This window comes from Sphaerodactylus townsendi, linkage group LG03 (assembly GCF_021028975.2).
Source record: "Sphaerodactylus townsendi isolate TG3544 linkage group LG03, MPM_Stown_v2.3, whole genome shotgun sequence".
Lineage (NCBI taxonomy): Eukaryota > Metazoa > Chordata > Lepidosauria > Squamata > Sphaerodactylidae > Sphaerodactylus > Sphaerodactylus townsendi.
The window spans coordinates 29,426,196-29,447,422 of NC_059427.1; the positions used below are offsets into that span (position 1 = coordinate 29,426,196).

The 21,227-nt window shown below is 46.5% G+C and overlaps 1 protein-coding gene across 1 annotated transcript; it reads right to left on the minus strand.

The window, feature by feature from the left end:
- Positions 1 to 105: 105 nt before the first annotated feature.
- PSMD6 (proteasome 26S subunit, non-ATPase 6) lies at positions 106 to 12,295 on the minus strand. The gene is made up of 8 exons (XM_048491436.1): positions 12,027 to 12,295; positions 8,201 to 8,406; positions 6,348 to 6,493; positions 4,821 to 5,040; positions 4,612 to 4,720; positions 2,712 to 2,880; positions 1,472 to 1,549; positions 106 to 418 (listed from the first exon to the last, which is right to left on the minus strand). Exons 1-8 carry the CDS (start codon positions 12,169 to 12,171, stop codon positions 322 to 324), a joined length of 1,170 nt encoding a protein of 389 aa, XP_048347393.1. The 5' UTR covers positions 12,172 to 12,295; the 3' UTR covers positions 106 to 321.
- Between the last annotated feature and the right edge of the window lie 8,932 nt (positions 12,296 to 21,227).

Below are 21,227 nucleotides of genomic sequence, written 5' to 3' on the forward strand. Positions count from 1 at the left end.
TCAAGTTCTCTTTCAAGGCTCCCAGACTTCACCAGCAGGTTCTGGCAGTCAGATTTAAATGAAACAGCTTTTGGAATCAAATAAACCTCCCACAATCAAGACCGGTGACTGTACTGTACATTTAATAAATGAAGTTGATCTGAAAACACGGAACGGAACATGGAACAGAATTGTATAATGTAGCAAAGTAATCTGTAAAAATCCTAACTACAGCTTGGTTGCCAATGACTATATAATACAACCAAGTGATACAACATTATTTCCAAAATGTTTTCACGGTCTCGGGTTACGCCTCCTCCTCGTGCTCTGTGCTTTTAAAAATCACATATTAATTACTCTGGAAAGCTTCTGCACTCTGTTTAGCAGCAGGTCCCCCTTTTTGATGGTTTCTTGGTATTGCCAGTTCTTGCTGTCGGGCCTGTCAAGAGAAAGAATTTTGTTTCACATCAGTGGCTTCCCAACTGAGTTCTGACACAAGCAGATTAGGAATGACACACAGGCTTCCCTGAGAAGTCATGGACAAGCTATAGGATCAGTACAGGGTGTGTTTTAGGCCACATACACCATTCAGGCAGGGTGGGATTCAGCACCAGTACACACTTTAAAACTATGCAATAAGGCTCCATGGTGGTTGTGCTGATGGGGGAAAGGAAGGAAGTAGCAAAACTACCGGACTGCACAGGTTTACCAGGCCTCAAAATATAGTGACAGCTGGGCAGTGGAAGGAAAACTCAGGGAGGGGGGATGACTGGCATCCCTAGCTTAATGATCCGGCTTCCAGTGCAACCAGAGAGCCATACCAAGTGACATTCTAGCATTCACCCTCTATGGTTAAACCGCAGTTCCGGGCAAATGCTCAGGCATCAACCCCAGCACAATGACATCACTTCTGGATCATGCAGGATACAACATCGTCACACTGGGGACACCAATATGCCCCCCCCCCCCCAAACTCTTGAGTCCCCCTTCCATCTCCTGCAGGTGGCCATGCCTGGCGACCATAGATCCACACTGTAACAGCACGATAGGCTGAATAGAAATGGCAGTAAGAGTGTCAGCTCAGGATCTGGAAGATCCAGGTTTCACTTGCTGGATGGCCTTGAGCCAGTCACGTGTAACCAGTTTAACTTGCCCTCACTGCCGGTGGTTGTGAAGATTAAAAACAGGGTGACTCAGTGAGATTTTAAGCTGTTTTGGGTGCCCCAATGGGGACAAAAGTAGGATATAAAAATCCAAATTAAATTTTAATAGGGAATTAGGAGCCACAGCTCAAGTCAAGGATGCCGCCTTGATCATCTGCAATGTGGGAAGAGAGTTCCCTAATGGGTTTGTTCAGAGGGCCAAACATTTCAAAGTGCTTAACTCTCAACTCCATGACTTCCAGTGGGTTAAAACTACAGAGTACAAGTATAGGACACAGTATGTACAGAAACTCGATTTACAACTTGGCCAATGTTTCAGATACTGGTACCTGTTAGTTTCTACGATCTCATTGACTTTGTCTATTTTGCAGTGCAGTCTCCCAGCTGCAATAAATCTTGAAAGTTCCCTGATTTAAAACAAAACAAACGTGCATGTCAGGTGCTTCTGAGTTGCTTCAAAATCTCTCATTCCAAGACAGAGTGTTTCTGCCTATCCTTCTGTAGGTCTGAGGAACTGGAACTCAGTGCTGGAGGTCTGATCAATGCAGGGAGAAATGAGCCTGCCGTTGGTTTGGTTACTGAAATCCACCTGGCTTCCCCTGACCCTGGGATTTTGGGACCCGTGTAGCCCAACAGCCATGCGAGTCGTAGAGCAGCGAGCAACAGTTTTGCTTTCTGCCTCTTCCCTTGGCGCAACCCCACTAACAGAAGAGAACAGAGAGGGCCATTTTGGCCACCCACTCCTCCCTACTCAAGCGTCCTGACCTATCCGATCAGGCAGATCCTGTGATCAACATGAGAATAAGCTTCCCCAGAGTTAGAAAGACCTTCTTAGAGAAGGGGGAACTATCTGCAGTCCTCATGTGTACAGATGACAGGAGCTAACGAACTATGCACAGCTGGAACCCCCTTACACTGCAGGCAGCTGCAGCCTCCTGCGAGTTCCCCGCTGCTGCACATCTGCAGCAGCGGGGATGTGCAGCAGCAAGCGCATAATTAAAAGCTGTTCTCTTCATTCTTTATGGTTATCAAGCTTAAGAACGGCAGTGAGCAGTAAGACACGACGAGCAGCCCACAGCCACTCTTTAGCAGCTCCTCAGATAGTATTTCTTGAAAGCAGCTTTGGCAAGCACCTGGTTGACATCTGAAAGTCCCCCAAGGATAATCTATAACCTCCACAGGCAGGCTGTGCACTAAGACATATCCTACGTGACACTCTATAAAGAAGGAGAAGGGCACGAACAGGTGTGTGGCAGGATTCACTGCTTCTCATTGGTCCTATACAGGGAACCCATGCAGAAACCAAAGAAAAATGCCAGTAAGCACTCATTTTCCCAAATCACAGTCGTAATCAGCAATGTTTCTGCTATTTAATTAGCCTCTCGTAGCTTAAAAAGTTCTTGAAAGGAAATAAGAGTGGAATAGCCTCTTCTTTCTAACGTTACTCGGAGTGGTCTATATTTTTAAATAAATGATTACGTAATTTCTACCTGGCTATCTGGAGTGAAATTGCTACATATTTTGTTAGCCCCCCGCCCAATAAAAAGCCAAGAACAGAGATTCACTTACTGGTCTATGAACTCTACACAGACTCCAAAGGCATCTGCCATATAGCCTAGTGTCAGTGACCTATAGGATTCTAGGAGTTGGCTATAGGCATGGATTCTCATTTCCCGGACATAGTAGCGGTAGTGAGGTGCAAACAGCCAGTCTTTCTTCATCTCTTGTTCTACAGTGGCTGAAATGCAAACATAGAAGAGAAAATGATAGCTCTGTCTAGGAGGCACTGGTTACGTGGGGATTCAAAGCACATGAACTGGAAGATTTTTCCAATATGATGGCAGTCACTAGCCCACAGGACAGATTTGCCTGGTCCAATTGTTTATGGCAACAAAGCTTATCCATTTGATCATGCACTCAAGACAGTGGTAGACAAGATCAGTGATTGTGGCAAGGGTGATACGCAGGTGAAAGAAGACTGCTTCTTGCATAGGGGTTATAGGTTATCCCCTCTAGCAAGAGCAGAGGTAACTTGGAAGCTGTCCACCCAGTATGCACCAAATCCTTTCTCCTGTTCAACCCCCACTCCATCTGAAAGTTTAGGTTCTCAGGCGTCTGATCAATCTTTTGCCAAACCAGATACTATCTTGTGTGTAGAAGAATACAGCAAGAGTTTGGATTTATACTCTGCTATTCACTATCTTTAAGAAGTCTCGAAGCAGCTTACAAATCCCTTCCCCCCCCCCCCACCCACAAGAAGCCCCCTGTGAGATAGGTGGGGCTGAGTTCTGAAAGAACTGTGACTAGCTCAAGGTCACCCAGCAGGCTTCACGTGGAGGAGTGGGGAATCAAACCCAATTCTCCAGATTAGAGGCCATCACTCAGGTGGAGGAGTGGAAAATTAAACGCAGTTTAGAGTCCACCTGCTCTTGACCACTACACCGCTCTGACTCCTAGGTGCATGGAATAATACCACGAAATCAGGAGCATTCATCCCTGATCGTTAAGTCAACACTGGTCATGTTAACAGTCAGAACTTGCACGGGCAAAAATCTTTTGCCATCTTCTGCCAAAATCTTCCCACCGCATGCTGCAGCGTCAAAGCATAGTGAGATGCATTATTTGCAACCTCAGCAGTTGTGGGGCATGCCAAACCTGCTGGCTCAGGAGTAGATGTGCAGTGCTCTAAGGATCAGAACCCAGAAGCTACATTTTCATATGATACTACACCTATGCCATCTTAAGGACTGCTTCACGACAACAGACCTGGCAGTACTCATAAAGAAGCACAACAGGTATATCTTGGGCACCAGGAACAGAGAAGAAAGATGCAAATGTGATATTTATGGACTGGGGGGGGGGGGACCTAAGAGTGTCAGTGGGCTGATAAGCCATCTGTTGAGGAACAATGGTCCAGAAGATTACTTCTACTGAGCCTTTCAGGTATAGCACCTGGGAACTTGCAAAACCCATGATGAGGAACATCAAAGTATGATGCGAGCTTTCTTTAGAGGCGTGGGCACTTACAACCATCATGAAGATCTGCTGCCCGTCCAACACCCCAACCAAGATAGAATGCTCCCGTACAGTCCATGCAACCAAAACAACTTTGTGGAAGAGAAACACAAGTTCCAAGTTGACTGATCAGGACCAAGAAAGGGATTCCACGAGTGTTCCTCTCTCCCGTCCTCAGACACCATAAACCCCACGGTGCCATCTGCTTCCTGCCATGCCAAGGTAAGAGTGGTCACATCCTGAACCATCTTTCGTCAGGTTTAACTGTACCTGAGAAATGTCAAGGTAGTTCTCTCTCTTAATTGGCCCAAAACTACCAAGTCTGAGGGGGTGAGTCCGAGAATGGTGAAAGGCAAGCACTCGATTGTAATGCAGGTTCACCCACAAGGCTGGTATCTCAAGTCTACTGACTCAGACAAGCCAAGGATGTTGCTAGGCAAAAACACTCTCTTACCCAGCGACTGAAAGAAAACTGAATACCGGCATTCATAGAGTGAAAAAAGATACTGCCGCACTTTGGGTAAACTGTGCAACACTTCCAGGATCTCCGCCCCTTTGATAACCTGAAAGATATCAAACAATAACAAGAGGTCAGGCATGAGGGCGATTAAGAAACCCACCCAGGCTGTACAGATCACTGGTGCGAGCACCTACGCAGCCTACCTTCTCTCTGAGGTCCGGTCTGTCTAATGCAATCATGCTGACGTAGACGGTATATGTCACAAAGGTTTTGTAATCCATCAGTTCGTACGATGTAAAAGTTGAAACCGTATCCAGGAAAAGCTCTGCTGCCTGCTTGAAGTCACGAATGGCCACACAATAAAGACCCTGGTAGACCTTCAGGCGGTTTCTCCGGTCCCAATCTCCTCCCTCCTCTATTAGACTTCAAAAAGAAAGGGGGAGGGGTAGTATTTATGTGCAATCCCATGAGCCACACACTCTCCCAAGAGCTTTGAAGACAAGAGACAACATTTATTTGCGCAAAAAAAAACCCCTCCCCCCATCACCACCACTTCAGGTCCCATGTATACTGCCATTTTTGCACAAGTCACTGAAAATGTTTGGAAAATGTTTTCAATCCTCCCGTTTTGTTTGCACCTCAGCTCCTTGGAATGCTTCCTGACCGCCATTTTGTGATTCTCCCATTTTATTTTTTATTCTCTGTGGGATTCACGGCTTCAGTGTTTTAAAGCTTTGTGCTGTGATTCCCATATGTCCATAGTGGCAAACATTTGGCATTCCAGATGTTCATGGACTACAAATCTCATCAGCCCCTGCCAGCATGGCCAATTGGCCATGCTGGCAGGGGCTGATGGGAATTGTAGTCCATGAACATCTGGAGTGCCAAACGTTTGCCACCACTGCCATATCTTGTGTCTTAGTTTCAAAGAAATTACCACCACCATCCCCACGCACAAACACACACACACAATTTTTTAAAAAATGGAAGTAAACAGGCAAGATGACGGAGCGAGCTCATAATATGGCACTGAGGAAGAAGTCCAGGAACAGCAAGAGGCTCGTAAAATGTTTTAATGAGCTCCACGCAATAGGTGAAAACATTTGCAAAACGTTTTCACAAAAAGAACCTCTAAAATCCAGGATGCCAATAAAACATTGTGAGACTGGAAATGTTTGGGGCTAAAACTCCTTGGAGGAAACGTTTCATTTCCTGCCTCAAAATGTTTTATTTCGGTAGTGTGGAAAGACTGCCCCTGCCTGGAGGTGGTTGGTCTTTTGACCTCTGAACCAGATACAAGCACAAAACTGGAGAAGCCAGAACATACATCTGATTTATTTTTAATCCCCTTGGTCTTCCTTACTCCCATCACAGAGTACCAAAAAAGCCCCATTTTTACATGCCAACTGATACCAACACAAAATTATGTTTTGAAAGCACGTTTCAGTTTTTAAAGGAAGCATCACATTCCCTTTTTACCAAAATTAAATTCCCAAAAGTCATAAAACTCTCACTCCTTTTCAGTCCTTTTGCAGCTGAAAAGGCAGCAAATGCTCATGGCTACCTAAAACCATCCACTCGCAACCAGGCTAGCCCACAAATATCTGCCAGGACACAGCCAAACCCAAAAGTATCCATTAACAAAGCTGCATATCAAGATAACGTGGTCGGGATTCCCCTGTTTTGTCATGCAGAGCCCTTCAGTTTCCTAGAGTTGATTGAAATAGTACCTTTTGGCTTTCTCGGTATTGCGTGTGATGAGGTCATTGTCCATGTAAAAGAGGCCAATTCGGAGCAAGTAGAACACAATATCTAGCCGGTGTCCCAGAGCCACGGTCTTGTCATATGTCTTGCGAAAGGCCGTCAGAGCGGCCTCCTATAAAAACAATAAACAAACAGCATTTGCTTGGGTTAAAAGGTGCAGTCTGGAGAAATTAAATCTGGTACCTGATTTCAGAACAGTTCACTGTCGATTTTATTGAGCACAACTACTTAATTCAAGGAAATAAACGGACGCCATCTAAACCTGCATTTCTAAATCAAACGCAAAGGTGAGAAGGAATACAGTTCACTCCATTACCCACCATCTCAGTGTCTTCGTAGTCAACCGCCTGTCCTATTGACTGCAAGGCTTTCGCTTTTCTCTAGAGACTCTCTGACCAAACAGATCACACGTGTGTCACTACAGAAACTAGTTCTACAGAAACCCAGGCTGGAATCCAACACCTTTGTTCAGCATGTGCCCCCATGCAGGCTGTCTTCTGCTGCAGAGCGGGCTTCCTCTTGCACCATGTGCCTCTGCATGTGTTAGACTGATGCCTTTCAAGCAGCCCTGAAGTGCCTACAGCAAGAGGAATTGAGCTCCACAGCAGAGGACAGGACAGGACACACACAGAACAAAGTCAATGGCTCCAAGCCAGAAGCGACCTACCCTTGCACTTCCTGGAACGAGAGACGTTGTATCTAATTTTACAGCCCTTTCAACCCATCAAAAAACAAGAGCAGGGAATTCATAAAGTAATGAAAGCACTACATATATTCATTGGCAACGACAGTCCTTCTCAGCCCAGGAGGGATGGCGAAACCTGACTAAGCCCAGCAAGCCGGCCAACACAAAGAGTGCACAGAACAAAGACTTCCAGTGGATACAAAGGCTCCAGCTACTCTGTTGTAACACTTCCTTTAAACTAAAAAGTCTGTGCTATACCGAGCAATTTTTCCCAACGCACCTGAAAATCCTTCATACATGATGAGCATGTGGAAGAGTGGGCCGCTTCCATCTACTTCTAGCAGACGGCATTCAACACCTGTCAAATATTTGTGTTTCGATGCTCAATATGTCCATAGCATGCTACATGTTTCGATGCTCAATATGTCCATAGCATGCTACATGTGTTTGGAATATGCTGCCACAGGAGGTGGTGATGGCCACTAACCTGGATGGCTTTAAAAAGGGCTTGGACTGATTTATGGAGGAGAAGTTGATCTATGGCTACCAATCTTGCTCCTCCTTGATCTGAGATTGCAAATGCCTTAGCAGACCAGGTGCTCAGGAGCAGCAGCAGCAGGCCATTCCTTTCACATCCTGCACGTGAGCTCCCAAAGGCACCTGGTGGGCCACTGCGAGTAGCAGAGTGCTGGACTAGATGGACTCTGGTCTGATCCAGCAGGCTAGTTCTTATGTTCTTACAGTGTGTTATGCATATGAGCTGTGCACAAAGTACAACAGTACCAGGGTCAAATCAATGGGGGTAGCGCTTCGGTGGCAAGCTCCTACCGGCTTGAGGAGATCGGCAAGGAGCAGCAGGCCTCTTTCCCCAAGTCTATTAATTCCACTCCACTGTTCAAATCTACCTTCAACCAATTTCACAGGAGAGGCACCAACATGGAATCCCCCTTTGCCCATTTGCCAAACCCCAAGGGCAGCTGAAGAAAGACCAGCTCGGAGGATCCTAAACTACTTTCTCTTACCTTCTTCCCCCACGCCAGACTTTGCCATGATGTCTAAGTTCTGCTAAGTCTGACGAAGACAGATTCCACGGGCATGCATTCCTGCGGTTAGCCAAACACAACCTGCACTTACTTTGTCCCCAATTCGGCAGAGGTACTCCGCTTTGGCCATCATGGCATCGCGGATTTCGCTCTCCCCCAAGTTCTTCTCGGCATCTTCAAGTTCATCATCCAGGCGTTTCAACTCATCTTCGTTCGCTTTTTTCATTTTATTCAACAGGTCTGTATCGACTGGCCAGTCAAGCGACTTGCAGAGGGATTCGTAGTACGGGGCCATATCTGAAAGGCAACAGAGCCCAGGGCTGGTTAGATGGTTAGCCTGGCAACAGCACGAAAGCCACTAGGAGTTTACACGCAAACAACATGAACTGTGTTCCTTCCACTTAGGCCCAGTTGACAAGCAGCACTTTGGGATCTAATGCTACACAGCCAGGGAAAATGGTAAATGTTAGAAGCATACAACTAGGCTATCAGGTTTCCCCCAAAAGCAGCAGGGCTTCTAAGCGAATGGAACTGCACTACATGCTGACATCCTATAAAAATGGGGAAAAGCCCTATTGAAATCAGAAGGATTTACTTCTGAGTTATGCTGTTCAGGCCAGGTTAGAATGCTATTGCCACAGAAGCTATGAAGGCAATGCCCCAAATGCTGAGACACCCATCCTAACTGCCATCAAAGGTGGAAACACGTGGAAGTAGCAGCTCTGAACGTGACAATACAGACAGTGTCAACTGCTGGGACACTGTCCTGGTCAAGGCAGTCACAAGCGCCACTGATTTCCACAAGGGAGAACAACAATTCTCATTTATTCTTGTCTGGATTTATCCGTGAGCCACCTTCCAGGCCTAAAATGGAAGGAACGCAAGGCACAAATCTTAGAAACAAAACCACCAGAGGAACAGGTTCAGCGTTGCTCAAGGAGAAGGACGGCGGTAAGAGAGTGTTCACGGAATGAAGAACACAAGTGATACTTTTAGAAGTGGATGAGGTGCATGTTGTAATATAATCAGCAGCAGCCAAGAAGGAGGAAGCAATAATCTGCGGCAGAAGTTCAGCAGGACTGGAGGTGGTACTTTTAATGCTGAGGGCCAAAAGAAGGGTAGCTGTTGTGAAGTGGCTGAGCTGGGAGGAGAGCACCGGGTGCAAGAGTACCAGGAAAGTTAACATGCTGTTGTAGTAAGCCAATCGCCAAGCTGGTCGGTCTCCCAACTATCGTAAATCCAGTTTAGGACTCCTGCGAGGACGGCATCAGATTCTCCTCACCACACCCGCATTAGTCATGCACCAGCAGAAGAACGCAGCCTGGCTTGAGGCTTTGTTGTGCAGCTGCTCCAGAAGAGGATAAGGGGGAGATCAAGGATCACGCCAGCCTCCACTGCTTTGTCGCCTATTCTTCTGTTGCTATTCAGAATCTGACTCCATTTTACTCCACTTTTCTTTCAAAATCAGCAGGACGGCACTCACGTGTCTCTCTTCCCTAGTTTATCCTCCAAAGAACCATGTGAGGTAGACTAGGCTGAGAGAAACTGACTGTCCACTCCTTTGCAGTAATTCCAAAATGCAACATTGCACTGCTAGTGGTTCAAGACCACACAGCTGAGGAGGCACTTTAGGCCTCCCCAGCCATAACCTAATCACTACACCACACTGCCCTATTCAGTTGAAGCCCAACCCTGTCCGTTCTTTGCCGCTCATCTTATTCCATAAGCTCACTGAACAAGGACCATGTCACTGTTACTGTGAAAGACTTTCATGTCTGGAATCAACTGGTTTTTCCAGGCTGTGTGACTGCGGTCTGATAGTTTTAGGAGCTGAAAAACCCACAACAGCCAGACCATGCTATTGCTTATCTCCCACCACCACCAAATACAGTTGCTGACACCTACATACCAAGGCCCGGATAAATGTTAGAAAATGACCACTGACCAGAAAAGCCATAGAGCAGGAAAACAGTAGAGGGGCAAGCAAGGAGTAGGGTGGCAGGATCAACACACAGGAAGGAAGCAGACAGCAGGGTAGATATTGGGAGCAGGGAGAGCAAGATACACAGCAACACAACAACAAGATACACAGAAAGTGAACAACGACTGTAGCTACACTTCACTGGATACCTCAATAGTTTCACTATAACTATTCTCCTGTGTGAAAAAGAGCCAGTTGCCAATTACTGCCACAGTACAACATGGTATAATGTCCAAGGATGCAACCATATTACACTATATCATTTATTTTCTCATCCCATCCACACCAGGCAATCCAGCTGTGAATTACTGCTACAGCACACTGACAGTACAGCAGGCAATGCTGTATAAATACAGCCACAGATAGGGAAAGTACGGTAGCTTGGATTCTACTCAGTACCTCCATTCACCCATCTCCAACCACTCAAGGAGCAGCATTTCATGGGGATTTGGGGGCTGCCGTGCAGGTGAGTGGCCCCTCCCCAGGCAAAGTCTAAGTAGGATCCAAGCTAGCGGCTGAATCATAACCAGACACTGTGCTATAGCAATGATTTACAACTGGATTTGGGCTTGGAAGGGTATGCTGCTCCTTTTGGCACTGCAAACCTCCAACTATCAGATACTGATCTGTCTCCCTGTCTGGGGGATTGTATCTAGGTGATTGAGACGCAAACTCAGTTTAATTGCTAGAAGATATATGTAACCAGCTGCTATATGTTACCACTGCCATTCTGGGGCATTCTTTCCTTAATCTTTAGTTTATGGCTTCGCACATTGAGTAGATAACTAGGGTTTTCCCTAACACTCATGAGAACTGGGATTGTTTCCGTTATCTCATGGGGGCAGGATGCCAGGTGGCTCTCTATCTCTTATCTGTTGCTGACTTTGGGGTGCCTCAGCTCCAAACTAACTCTTTCCCACATTTCTTGGGAAAATGGGAGGGGGACCAACATCAGAATAAAAATCCAGGTTTGCCAGAACTGGCCTTGTCAAACTGGGTGTTTCAATGCCTATCAATAAACGCTACTGATCAACAATACCAAATCCGTTTATTGCTCCAAGGTTCGAGACCTAAAACTCCCAGTTCACAGCCCTGACTGGATGGTTCAGTGTATCATTCTGATTGGTTCCTGTGTCACAGGCTGGGTTCTACCTGTCACAGCCACCAACTGCAGTCTTTCCCAAGAAATCACATCAAAATGGGGGGAAGCATGAAAAATGAGCATGTGGGTGCTCCAAAAATGCCAAGCAGGAGCGAACACCCTCATGTGGAAGCAACCCAAGTTGCCACTAAGTGCCACAGCACCACACTTGACACATGGATGCAGGTTCCAATCCCTACTCTGGTTGCAAGCTTGGTGGATGATCCTGAGGCTAACAACGTGGTTTATTTCACCTTCTCCACGCTTAAGACACTTATGGAGGTCCACAAGAGCCCCCTCTGGCTTCCCACAGAACGCCAGCATGATGTAGGATGTAGTGCCAGGATCTGGAGCAGGGGTCTGGAACCTGCGGCTCTCCAGATGTCCACGGACTACAAATCACATCAGCCCCTGCCACCATGGCCAGTGGGCTGATGGGATTTGTAGTCCATGAACATCTGGGGAGCCGCAGGTTCCAGACCCCTGACCTGGAGAAACCCAGTTTTGAATCCCCAATCTACCACGTAAGTTAACTGAGTGCGCCCGGGCCACATGCTCAGCCTCAGCCTAACCTACCTCACAGGGTTGTTGTGGGGAGGGTGTAATAGAAAAGGGGGCAGCGATGTTGTCAGCAGCCGTCCGGGGGGGGGGGGGGTTATTTATCTAAATAAACAGAAGTCAATATACGAGAAGTCAGCGTCAAGAGCGGCTCCGGGCATGTGTAGGGCAGCCTTCCCTTTCCTCCCCGTCCCCACTGAGCCGCTCCCGGGGCCAATGTAAGGCGGCCGCCCCTACCGTGCTGGCGGATGGCGGCCATGAGCTCGTGGCGGACGGCGGGGTCGGGGCGCTGCGGCTGGAGGCTGAGCAGGAAGCGGAGCTGGGCGATGCGGAGGTCCGGGTTCTTGGGCAGGCCCTCCTCCTCCAGATTCTCCAGCGGCATCGCGGCGCAGGCGGGCAGACGGAGGCAGGCACGGGTCCCAGGGGCGCCAGGAACGGCAGGACAGCAGCAGCAGCAACCGGGGCCGCGGAGTGACTCAGCCGCCCACCCGGAACCGGAAGGAGAGGCGCCGGAAGCCGCCTCTCTGCACCAACCCAAGAGGGGCCCGGGTTGAAGAGAGGTGACCGCACAATGCCGGCAGCCGAGCGCAGCATCTGCCATGTGCGGGGCGAGAGTGGCGGAAATCCGTAGAAACTTGTGTCGAAAAAGATCAGCCTTTCGTGGCGGCGCTTTGGGAACGGGAATCTTCAGGCACGTTAAAGACCAGCCGCGAGTCTGATTTCTTCGTATGGTTCAAAATAAAAGACCTCGTTGATTCAGTAGTTTCAGAAGTGCAGTTGTCATTAAACCACAGCATAATTTTTCCTGCCATTTGTGAACCTTATTTATGTAACTATTCATGCGGACACTTGTGTGTGTGTGAGTGTGTGCGTATGTTTTTTGTGTGTGTGTGTGGGCGGTATATCAAATTTAATAAATAAACACACACCCATAAAACCGCCTGCCTAATAAGTCACTATCGCAGTATATAGCCAATATGACCATGTGCACTCTTTCGTAAATCTATGAAACTAAAATTTAATAGTGATCAGGCTTTTTTTTAACCTGCCTGCACACTTCGGCTGTTTTTGCTGCAACGCTTTGGTTTAGGGCTTTTATTCCGAAGTAGCAGAGCAAAGCTGAACAAGACAAGAATGCCTCTGCCGGTGTTCCCAATGCTTGTTATGCAGTGTCAAACTAATAACACTCATATAAATCTAAATTTCTCTTTTTTCTCCTTCCCTTAGCCCAGCGACCTGTATTTTTCTATAAAACTACCAATAGCTCCAATAGCTAATAAGGCACCAACTTTAGCTAAAAATAGTGGGTTTTTTTTCCCCCGGGACGGGGTGCAGCCTACATCAGCGCTGCAACTGAAACACTCTCGTTGGTCTCTAAGGCGCCAGTGTACTCGAATCTGGCACCTCTTGCTTTGGCAGAACCGGAAGTGAAAATGCACATTCATTTTTTTTCTTAACATGTCTTTAGATACAAGAGAATACCGAGAGCAGAGCCTGCAGCGACCTCCGGTGGTCGGAGGAGGCGATCCGCCTGGTGCAAGTGTTAATAGGGAGAGGAAATTTTGCGTCTACAGAGTGAATGGGGCTACTAGACACACGCGAGTGGTCCCAGTGATTGTGTGACGTTTCTGTGCAACGTCGAAATCTATTCCAGACACGGATATAATACCTCATTGCAATTTTTATAATCATTATTTATAGCCTACCTTTCTCACTGGTACCCAAGGCGAATTACAGGAATGATAAAAAAAAACTTTCAGTGAACAGATAATAGCAGACCATCAGTGAACAGATTACAAAAAAATGATAACATTTTAATTTAACAGCGAAGATTCTTGTAAAACAAAATAATGAAGTTGGTCCGAGACAGTAGAACCTGGAGGCATGTGAGGGCAGAATGGATTCAAATAGGCAACAAGATATTCAGAGTAGGAAAATATTTATCCTGATTTAATGTCAATTGAGCTGAACCACTGCAGTACAGTGTTGTCTCTTCTACAAGATTCCCCTCCTGAACGAGTCTATTTAGCTTATTTTGTGGAACAATAGAAGTACAGTGGCCTTTCTAATAGCTTCTGGTAGATTTTTCCACAGTGTAGGCATCCACAGTGTAGGCATGTGAACCTGATGTTTTTACCTGTTTTTGGGGTGGCACCTTCAAAACATTTTGCTCAGATAAGCAGAGCCATTGCAGCAGAATGGAGTAGCAGGAAAGGCAACACTTGTGGGTATGTAGGCACAAAAAGCTTTTGTAGATGGTAGCTAGCACCTAGAACTGAACGTGTAACTGGTTGGTAACCAAGAAAGTCTGAAGGAATGGGAGTGATATGTAGATATGTAGGTCTGATAATAGCCGTACCATACTGTTCTGTACCAACTGTAGGTTCTGAATTGTCTTTAAGGGCAGGCTCACGTGCAGTGTATTACAGTAGTGCAGCATCTAGATGACCATAGCATGGATCCACTTGGCCAGGTCAGCAGAGTTAAGATGCAGTAGCTAAAAAGGCAAATGCAGTTTTGGGCTGAATCAACAGTATAATGTCCAGATCCTCCCCACCCACCCACCCACCCCCACCCCCGAAGTGATGGTATCACTTTACTCTGTTCTGGTTTGATTTCACCTTGAGTATTGTACTCAGTCATGGACACCACAATTTAAGAAGGACGTAGTCAAGCTGGAATGTGTCCAGAGGAAGGCAATGAAACATGGTGAGGGGTCTCAAGACCAAGATATATGACCATACCTGGGAGATATCATTAGGAGAGACTCCTATTGATACCATCCAGGTTTTGTGAAGTTTGGTCCAGGGGGTCCAAAGTTATGGACCCTCAAGGTGTAGCCTCCATCTTCTATTAGCTCCCATTAGAAACAATGGGGGATGGGGGCACTCCCTTTGGGAGTCCATAACTTTGGACCCCCTGAACCAAACCTCACCAAACCTTGGTGGTATCATCAGGAGAGTCTCCTAAAAATACCCTGAAAGTTTGGTTAACAATTGCACCCCTGACAACAGGCACCCTCACCAAATTTCCCCAGATTCTCCTTTTAAATCCACCCCCTTCGGCATGGATTTAAAGGGGGAATCTGAGGTCCCTAGTTTAAACATTGAAAGTGATGTTGTTTCAGGATGGGGGATAATCTACCCCAAAACAGTATCACTTTCAAGGTTGTTTTATCTGGTGACCCAGATTCTCCCTTTAAGGTGGGTTTAAAAAGAGAATCTGGGCTTCCTAGTTTAAACGCCATTGAAAGGGATGCTGTTTGGGGATGGATTCCAGCATCACAGTGGCCGACCATTGGGGGGGGGGGGGGAACTCAGATTTTTCACCGGGCTCCATTTTCCCACCTACGCCTCTGCCTGGAGGGGAGGGCAGAAGGGGCTGCTGGCTGCCATCTGGGAGCCCTGCTTGGGGGGGAAGTGGTGGACGGGGCAGGGGAGTCTGCCATCCCTGGCCTCGGAGAGCTGCTTTTATAAGCACTGAGGTCATGGGCGGGGGTTGGGGAGGCATGGCCATGCCCCCAGGATGGGTGGGGGTGTACCCCCTCACCCCCCACCCCATAAAAAAATCTATACCTATGTCACTGAATTGGTAGATTGTGTTTTCTGCATCTGCATGAGCTTGTTTCTTCAGCTATAAAGATGGATCAAGTTCAATTCCCAGGCTGTTAACCAAGTCAGCAAGAGTCAACTGGACCCTGTCAGAAGTGGGGAGCAACGTGACCCTGAGGATCTCAGGCTTCCCTGCTAACACTACCTCCATCTAGTCAGGATCCAATTTCAGCATGTTTACCCTTTGCTATTTAACTGTATCCATCAGACATAGATTCAGAGTCTCTATCTCATGATCAATTAGTTTGGATGAAGAAATATACAGCTAGATGTCATCGGCATATTGACGACACCCTGATCCAAAAACACGAGTGATTTCTCCTAAGGGTTTTACACAGAGGTGGGATCCAGCCGGTTCTCACCGGTTCCTGAGGGGGGGTTACAAAAAAATTTTGTGTGCCGAGGGGGGGTTACTAATCAGGTCCGCAAAATGCCGAGAGGGGGTTACTAATCGGGTCTGCTCCGCAAAAAGAGACTTGCAGCGCTGTGCTTCCCTTCCTGCTGGCGCCGCTACCCGCTTCCGTCAAAACTCCAGGAGGCGGAGGCGGAGCCATCCAGAGCACTGTGTTGAGGTGCGTGCTTTTGCCTGCTACCAACCACCCGCTTGCCTGCTTCCCGCCAAAACTCCAGGAGGGGGAGCCATGATCCAAGCGCTCAGCAGCACTGCAGTCACGCGGTGCTTTTGCCTGCCGCCACTCACTTCCGTTCCCGCCGAAACTGTGCCACGCTGCACGCACCAGGTCGGCAGCGGCAGAGGAGCGGCAACCGCGGCGCAAAAGCTGCAAGGCGGCGCATGGGGAGAAGTGAAGGAGAGGGAGGAATTCCAGTGGACACGGGACTCCAGGCGCTCACCGAGGGTGCGCGACCCTGCAAGCCCTGCTACAAGGCTTAGGCGGAGATCTCAATCTGACAAGGACGACGGGGACTGAGGCAAACACTTTATGTAAACCAAGGTGGTTTTTGTTACTTCTATTCTGAAGCTGCCTCAGGAGCTTAGACTGGAGCAACTCTGTTCTGGATTGCACTGTTGGGGTGGTAATCTTCTGTAGGGTACAGAGGAGTTCTGTGTGATCTGTGGACTTCAGTGGAGTTCACCAGTTCTGAAATAAGGATGTCTGTTATGGTCTTGCATTTGACAAAGGCTGCACTAGGGTATGGAAATGGCTAAGAGCAGGTGCACGCTGATCTGGAGGAACCGGGTTTGATTCCCAGCTCTGCCGCTTGAGTTGTGGAGGCTTATCTGGGGAATTCAGATTAGCCTGCGCACTCCCACACATGCCAGCTGGGTGACCTTGGGCTAGTCACAGCTTTCTGGAGCTCTCTCAGCCCCACCCACCTCACAGGGTGTTTGTTGTGAGGGGGGAAGGGAAAGGAGATTGTCAGCCCCTTTGAGCCTCCTACAGGAGAGAAAGGGGGGATATAAATCCAAACTCTTCTTCTTCTTCATACTTCCAAGGGGAATTCAGTGCCCAAAAAGTTGTTTTGTCTGTGATTCAACAGGGAACTTCATTCCAAGACTGCTGAACCATTTGTTTAATGCTTTTAAGTATATATGAGTGTGTGTACTCAGAGGAATTCTGTGTGATCTGTGGACTTAAAATAAATCTAATTCTTGAAATTAGTAGTAGTAGTAATGATTTATTGTCAGCCACAGACCATCACAGTATTTATGCATGCTTGAAATGAGTAAATATTAAAGAATCACTATGATGCAAACTATAGTTGCACATGCAAATAACATCAGAAACAGAAATACATACATATCATTTCTTGCCCCTTATCCTATCTATAGATTGCAAGATTAAACAGTTTCTGAGGTTCTCACCAAAGTGATTTCAGAAAGGTTAGCTGTTAGCAAGTGCCATTCAACCTACCTTTGAGAGATTTGTTCATTGGTACAAAGGTTGGGAAAGTATTAGGTAAAGATTAGGAAAAGGTATTATTGAACAATTGTAAACAGTTTTTGGTTTCTTTGAATCTAGAGGCGGGGTGAAAAGGAACTGCACCTGAGGTGCGCATGTCCTGCGTCCTTGCCACAGCCCCACCCAGGAATGCCCCGCCCTCTGAATGCCTGGCCACGCCCCCGCCGTGCCACGCCCAGCCCCATTGGCGCTACGCCACTGTTTGAATCCCACCACCATGGGAACCTGTTACTAAAATTTTTGGATCCCACCACTGGTTTTACATAGGCTGAAGAGCATGGGACACAATACAGAGCCTTGTGGAACTCTCCAGAATAGGTCCCACATTGTAGAAAACCACTGCTGAGCCTGCAATCATCCTGGTGTCTTGTGGCATCTTGAAAGACTTAAAACATTTCTATTGCAAAATGTTTGTGGACTGTGTTCGGTAATCTTTAAGGTGCCCAGGGACTTCTGATTAATTTTGTTGCAATAGACTGAAGCAGCTACTTCGGCGACAATCTTGTCTTTCCAGCTAAGCTAATTAAACACCCGAAGCAGGAAGAAAGGTAATTCACTGTTCTGATTAAGAAATAAGTGGATGGAACAGAATTTGCTGTTAACATTTAATTTGGCAATTTCACATTGGAGCCTTTGCAGCCCTGTTGAAGCCATTCCACCCTTGGTCTCTATATGCTGCCAGCTTTTTATGTGTCTTTCAAAAATGAAGCAGTGTACTGACCTTTAAAATCTCAGCCCTTTATTCAGCTCCCTTTTTCTCCCCTTTTGCTAAACATCTGTTTGGTTTTAGAAGTAAGATCATTTTAATGGCTACAGTGATGTGCTGTATGCTGTTAATCAGACAAGTATAGTTGTTAGAGCGAAGGCTACCTTTCTTCCATAGTAAATTTTCCACCTATACACCAGTTATTTCAGTATTATATTTTTATTCAGTCTGCTAAAACAACAGTTAAACCCAGAGACCACTACCACATCCACCTCAGCTGAGTTTTAATACAGCTGGGGCAGGGTGACAGTGGGAAAGGGTGGGGAGCTGCCTCTTCTCCAGGCTGGAACCTGATAAAAAGGCAAGCTCAGCTGGCAAAGAGGAGGAAGAACTAGAACAGTGGTGGTGAACCTATGGCACTCCAGATGTTCATGGACTACAATTCCCATCAGCCCCTGCCAACATGGCCAATTGGACTAGAAGGAAAGGATCCTGCAAAGGGACAAGACACTTGTGGGCAACTTGTTCAAAGGAGGGGCAGAGATAGCGTAACCCCTATGCTAAGAATGGGATGACCCAGAAAGGGGTGGAGTCTGAAAAGAAGCAGAAGGCTGCAGAACTCATGAGGATGGAGGAAGCCAGGCTATCAGGCTGGGACCTTGATTGATTTTATGAAGCCCTTAACACCTGGTTTCAGGGTTTTTGTATATGTAATTGGTGAGAGTTCTTTGGGGGACCTTCATCCTACAGTCATCCTATAGTCATCAGCTCCACACAGACACAGGATGACTATAGACAATCAAGGGAACAAAGGCCAGACTACTTCTATTCAGATGCCTCACCTATTGACCTTGCTATCTCCATTGTTAACTCACATGCTACACTTCATTGTTACTCTCTTGCCAGGCCACTCCTATTCAGATGCCCTCACCTATTGATCTTTACTCACAGGTATATATACTCCACTTGCTTTCCTTTCCAACTATCAGATCCTCTGAAGATGCCAGCCACAGATGCAGGCGAAACATCAGGAGAAAATGCTGCTAGAACATCCATACAGCCCGGAAACCACACAGCACCCCAATTAAATAAATTGTCTTGTCTTCAGTGCATAGCTGGTGGCAATTCTCCAACTGCTGTTTCCCTATTTCCCTAACTGGTGATTGACAGTGGACTTCTATGTTGAGTTACTCCATTCTAAGCCCATAGATTTTGTTGACTAAACCAATTGCAAATGGCAGTGGCATTGTGAGGATTTTTGCAAGAGCTGCCTGTGGAGCGCATCTTCAGTTGAGGCTTGTTCTCAATTTCCTTTTGTTATTTGAGGAGTACAGAGAAGAAATGACTAATATAAAGAAGGAAGATTTGTTGTCTTGAGATGATCTGGAGTTGGGGAAATAGCCCAAGATAAGCATCTGTACATGATGTTATAGGACAAAATTTATCGCTTTTGACTTTAGTGGTGCAGTCAAAGTAGGAAACAAATGAACTCTGTGACTCAAAAATTGCAATCCCAGTGAACATTCAACCCTCCTGTGTTCCAAAGGAAACTTACTAGAATTTATTGTCCTCTCAGGGTATAATTGTAAAAACATTTTCCTGGGACTAAGGACCAGTGGTAAAAAGGGTCTTTCTGCTGCGTAGGCCTGGTAAAGGTGTTCTCATAGCGCTTAGCACTCATAGAAATATCACAGGTGCTTCAAAAAATGGAGATAAGACACAATACCATGGTTAAGGGTACTTTGTTTTACCTACGATTAGTTTGTGAAATCAAGAATATCCTGATTTGCCTTCGCCACTATGTTCTTCATCTATCTACCTGTTGATGTGGAACGACTACTGGAAAGGTGAGTTAAGAGAATAGGATAGACTATGGAGGATAACAAAGGATATCTGGCTGAATGGGGACTTCACGAACTATGATTGTTGTTGAAGTCATGATGTTGGGTTGTGCATAAACGGAGAGATGGTTCTTTCTAAGCTTTCCAGCCTGAAGTCATAGGTAGAGGTCATTAATGGCTTTGTCAATATGCAGTTTGGCTATTCCTCCCAAGGATAGTATCTTGAAACCAGCTTTGCCTGGCCAGAATGGCACCAAAGGCAACGACGACTACTGGAGATCACAGGTGCATGCCTTCCTGGAGGTTCCCATGATAGCATAGAGGCAGTCCAACCTGTGTGTCAAAATATCTGTAATGCTGATTCATTGTAAAACACAGGACTTCTCCACATGCACAACTTACCATAGATTGTCCCAGTGATCAAACCTTGTGTCATGGAAACTTTTTCTGTGAACTCATTCCACACACCTCCTCCCCACCACAACATAGTTTTGAGGTTTTCCACTTGTCTCTTTGGTTGCATTTATTCCACATGCATTATTCCTGATGGTGGTGGGATGTCATCAGTGACAAAGAAGAACAACCCTCCCCCTTTTTTCTTTTGCGTAGGCACTCTAAAGTTACTGCTCAGTTACATTTTGAAGTAGCAATTCAAATGTATCTCAGCCTCCATTTCTACTATTGAGAACTACCTACACAAAATGGAAGCCAAAACAACTCCTGGAGCAGGCACCATTAACTGATGGAACAGAAACACATAGCTTCTGCCCCTCTTCCACACAAAACCACATTTTTCAATCAAATTTTATCTTCAGTAATACATGATTGTTACATTATGATTACATGCAGCAATCCCCAAGTACCCCTTTCAATTGCTGAAGCATCTCAGTTTCTATTGCTGAAGCAATTGCCCCCTCTGCTTCAAAATCACTCTGTGCCCTAATGCTGCATCACTAGGTCAATATGAAATTGACCAAGCTGATCCAATCAGCCCTTCTTTGTATTACTTCACTAGTTTGATATGACTAAGAGAATGTTTTTTTTAATTCCTTTTAAAAGTGGAGGAGAAAGATGCAGAGAAAATGGCTGAAGGGGAGGTTGGCTGACTGCACAGGGGCATGGATAAGGGCCAAGTGTTTGGGGGGGGGGCCCTGAGAAATAAAGACTGTTTCAACATGATTGCATGCTCGAGGAAATTTAGCTCAGAAATCCAAATTGGAAAAAAATTGCAGTAAAAGTTTTCAGGAAAACCATGGAGGAAAAATGAAACACTTCCAGAACCAAATGAAGCGGAGGAGGGGGGACACATACAGAATTCAAAGGGGTGCAGGAAGTAGCATTGGGTGGCAAGATATGTT

Coding starts and splice junctions, on each gene's coding strand:
- PSMD6 (XM_048491436.1), bottom strand. CDS start 12,171: ATGCCGCTGGAGAATCTGGAGGAGGAGGGCCTGCCCAAGAACCCGGAC. Junction 1,550..2,711: donor TGTGTAGAGTTCATAGACCA/GTAAGTGAATCT, acceptor GTTTTAAATCAG/GGAACTTTCAAGATTTATTG. Junction 419..1,471: donor GAGATCGTAGAAACTAACAG/GTACCAGTATCT, acceptor TTCTCTTGACAG/GCCCGACAGCAAGAACTGGC.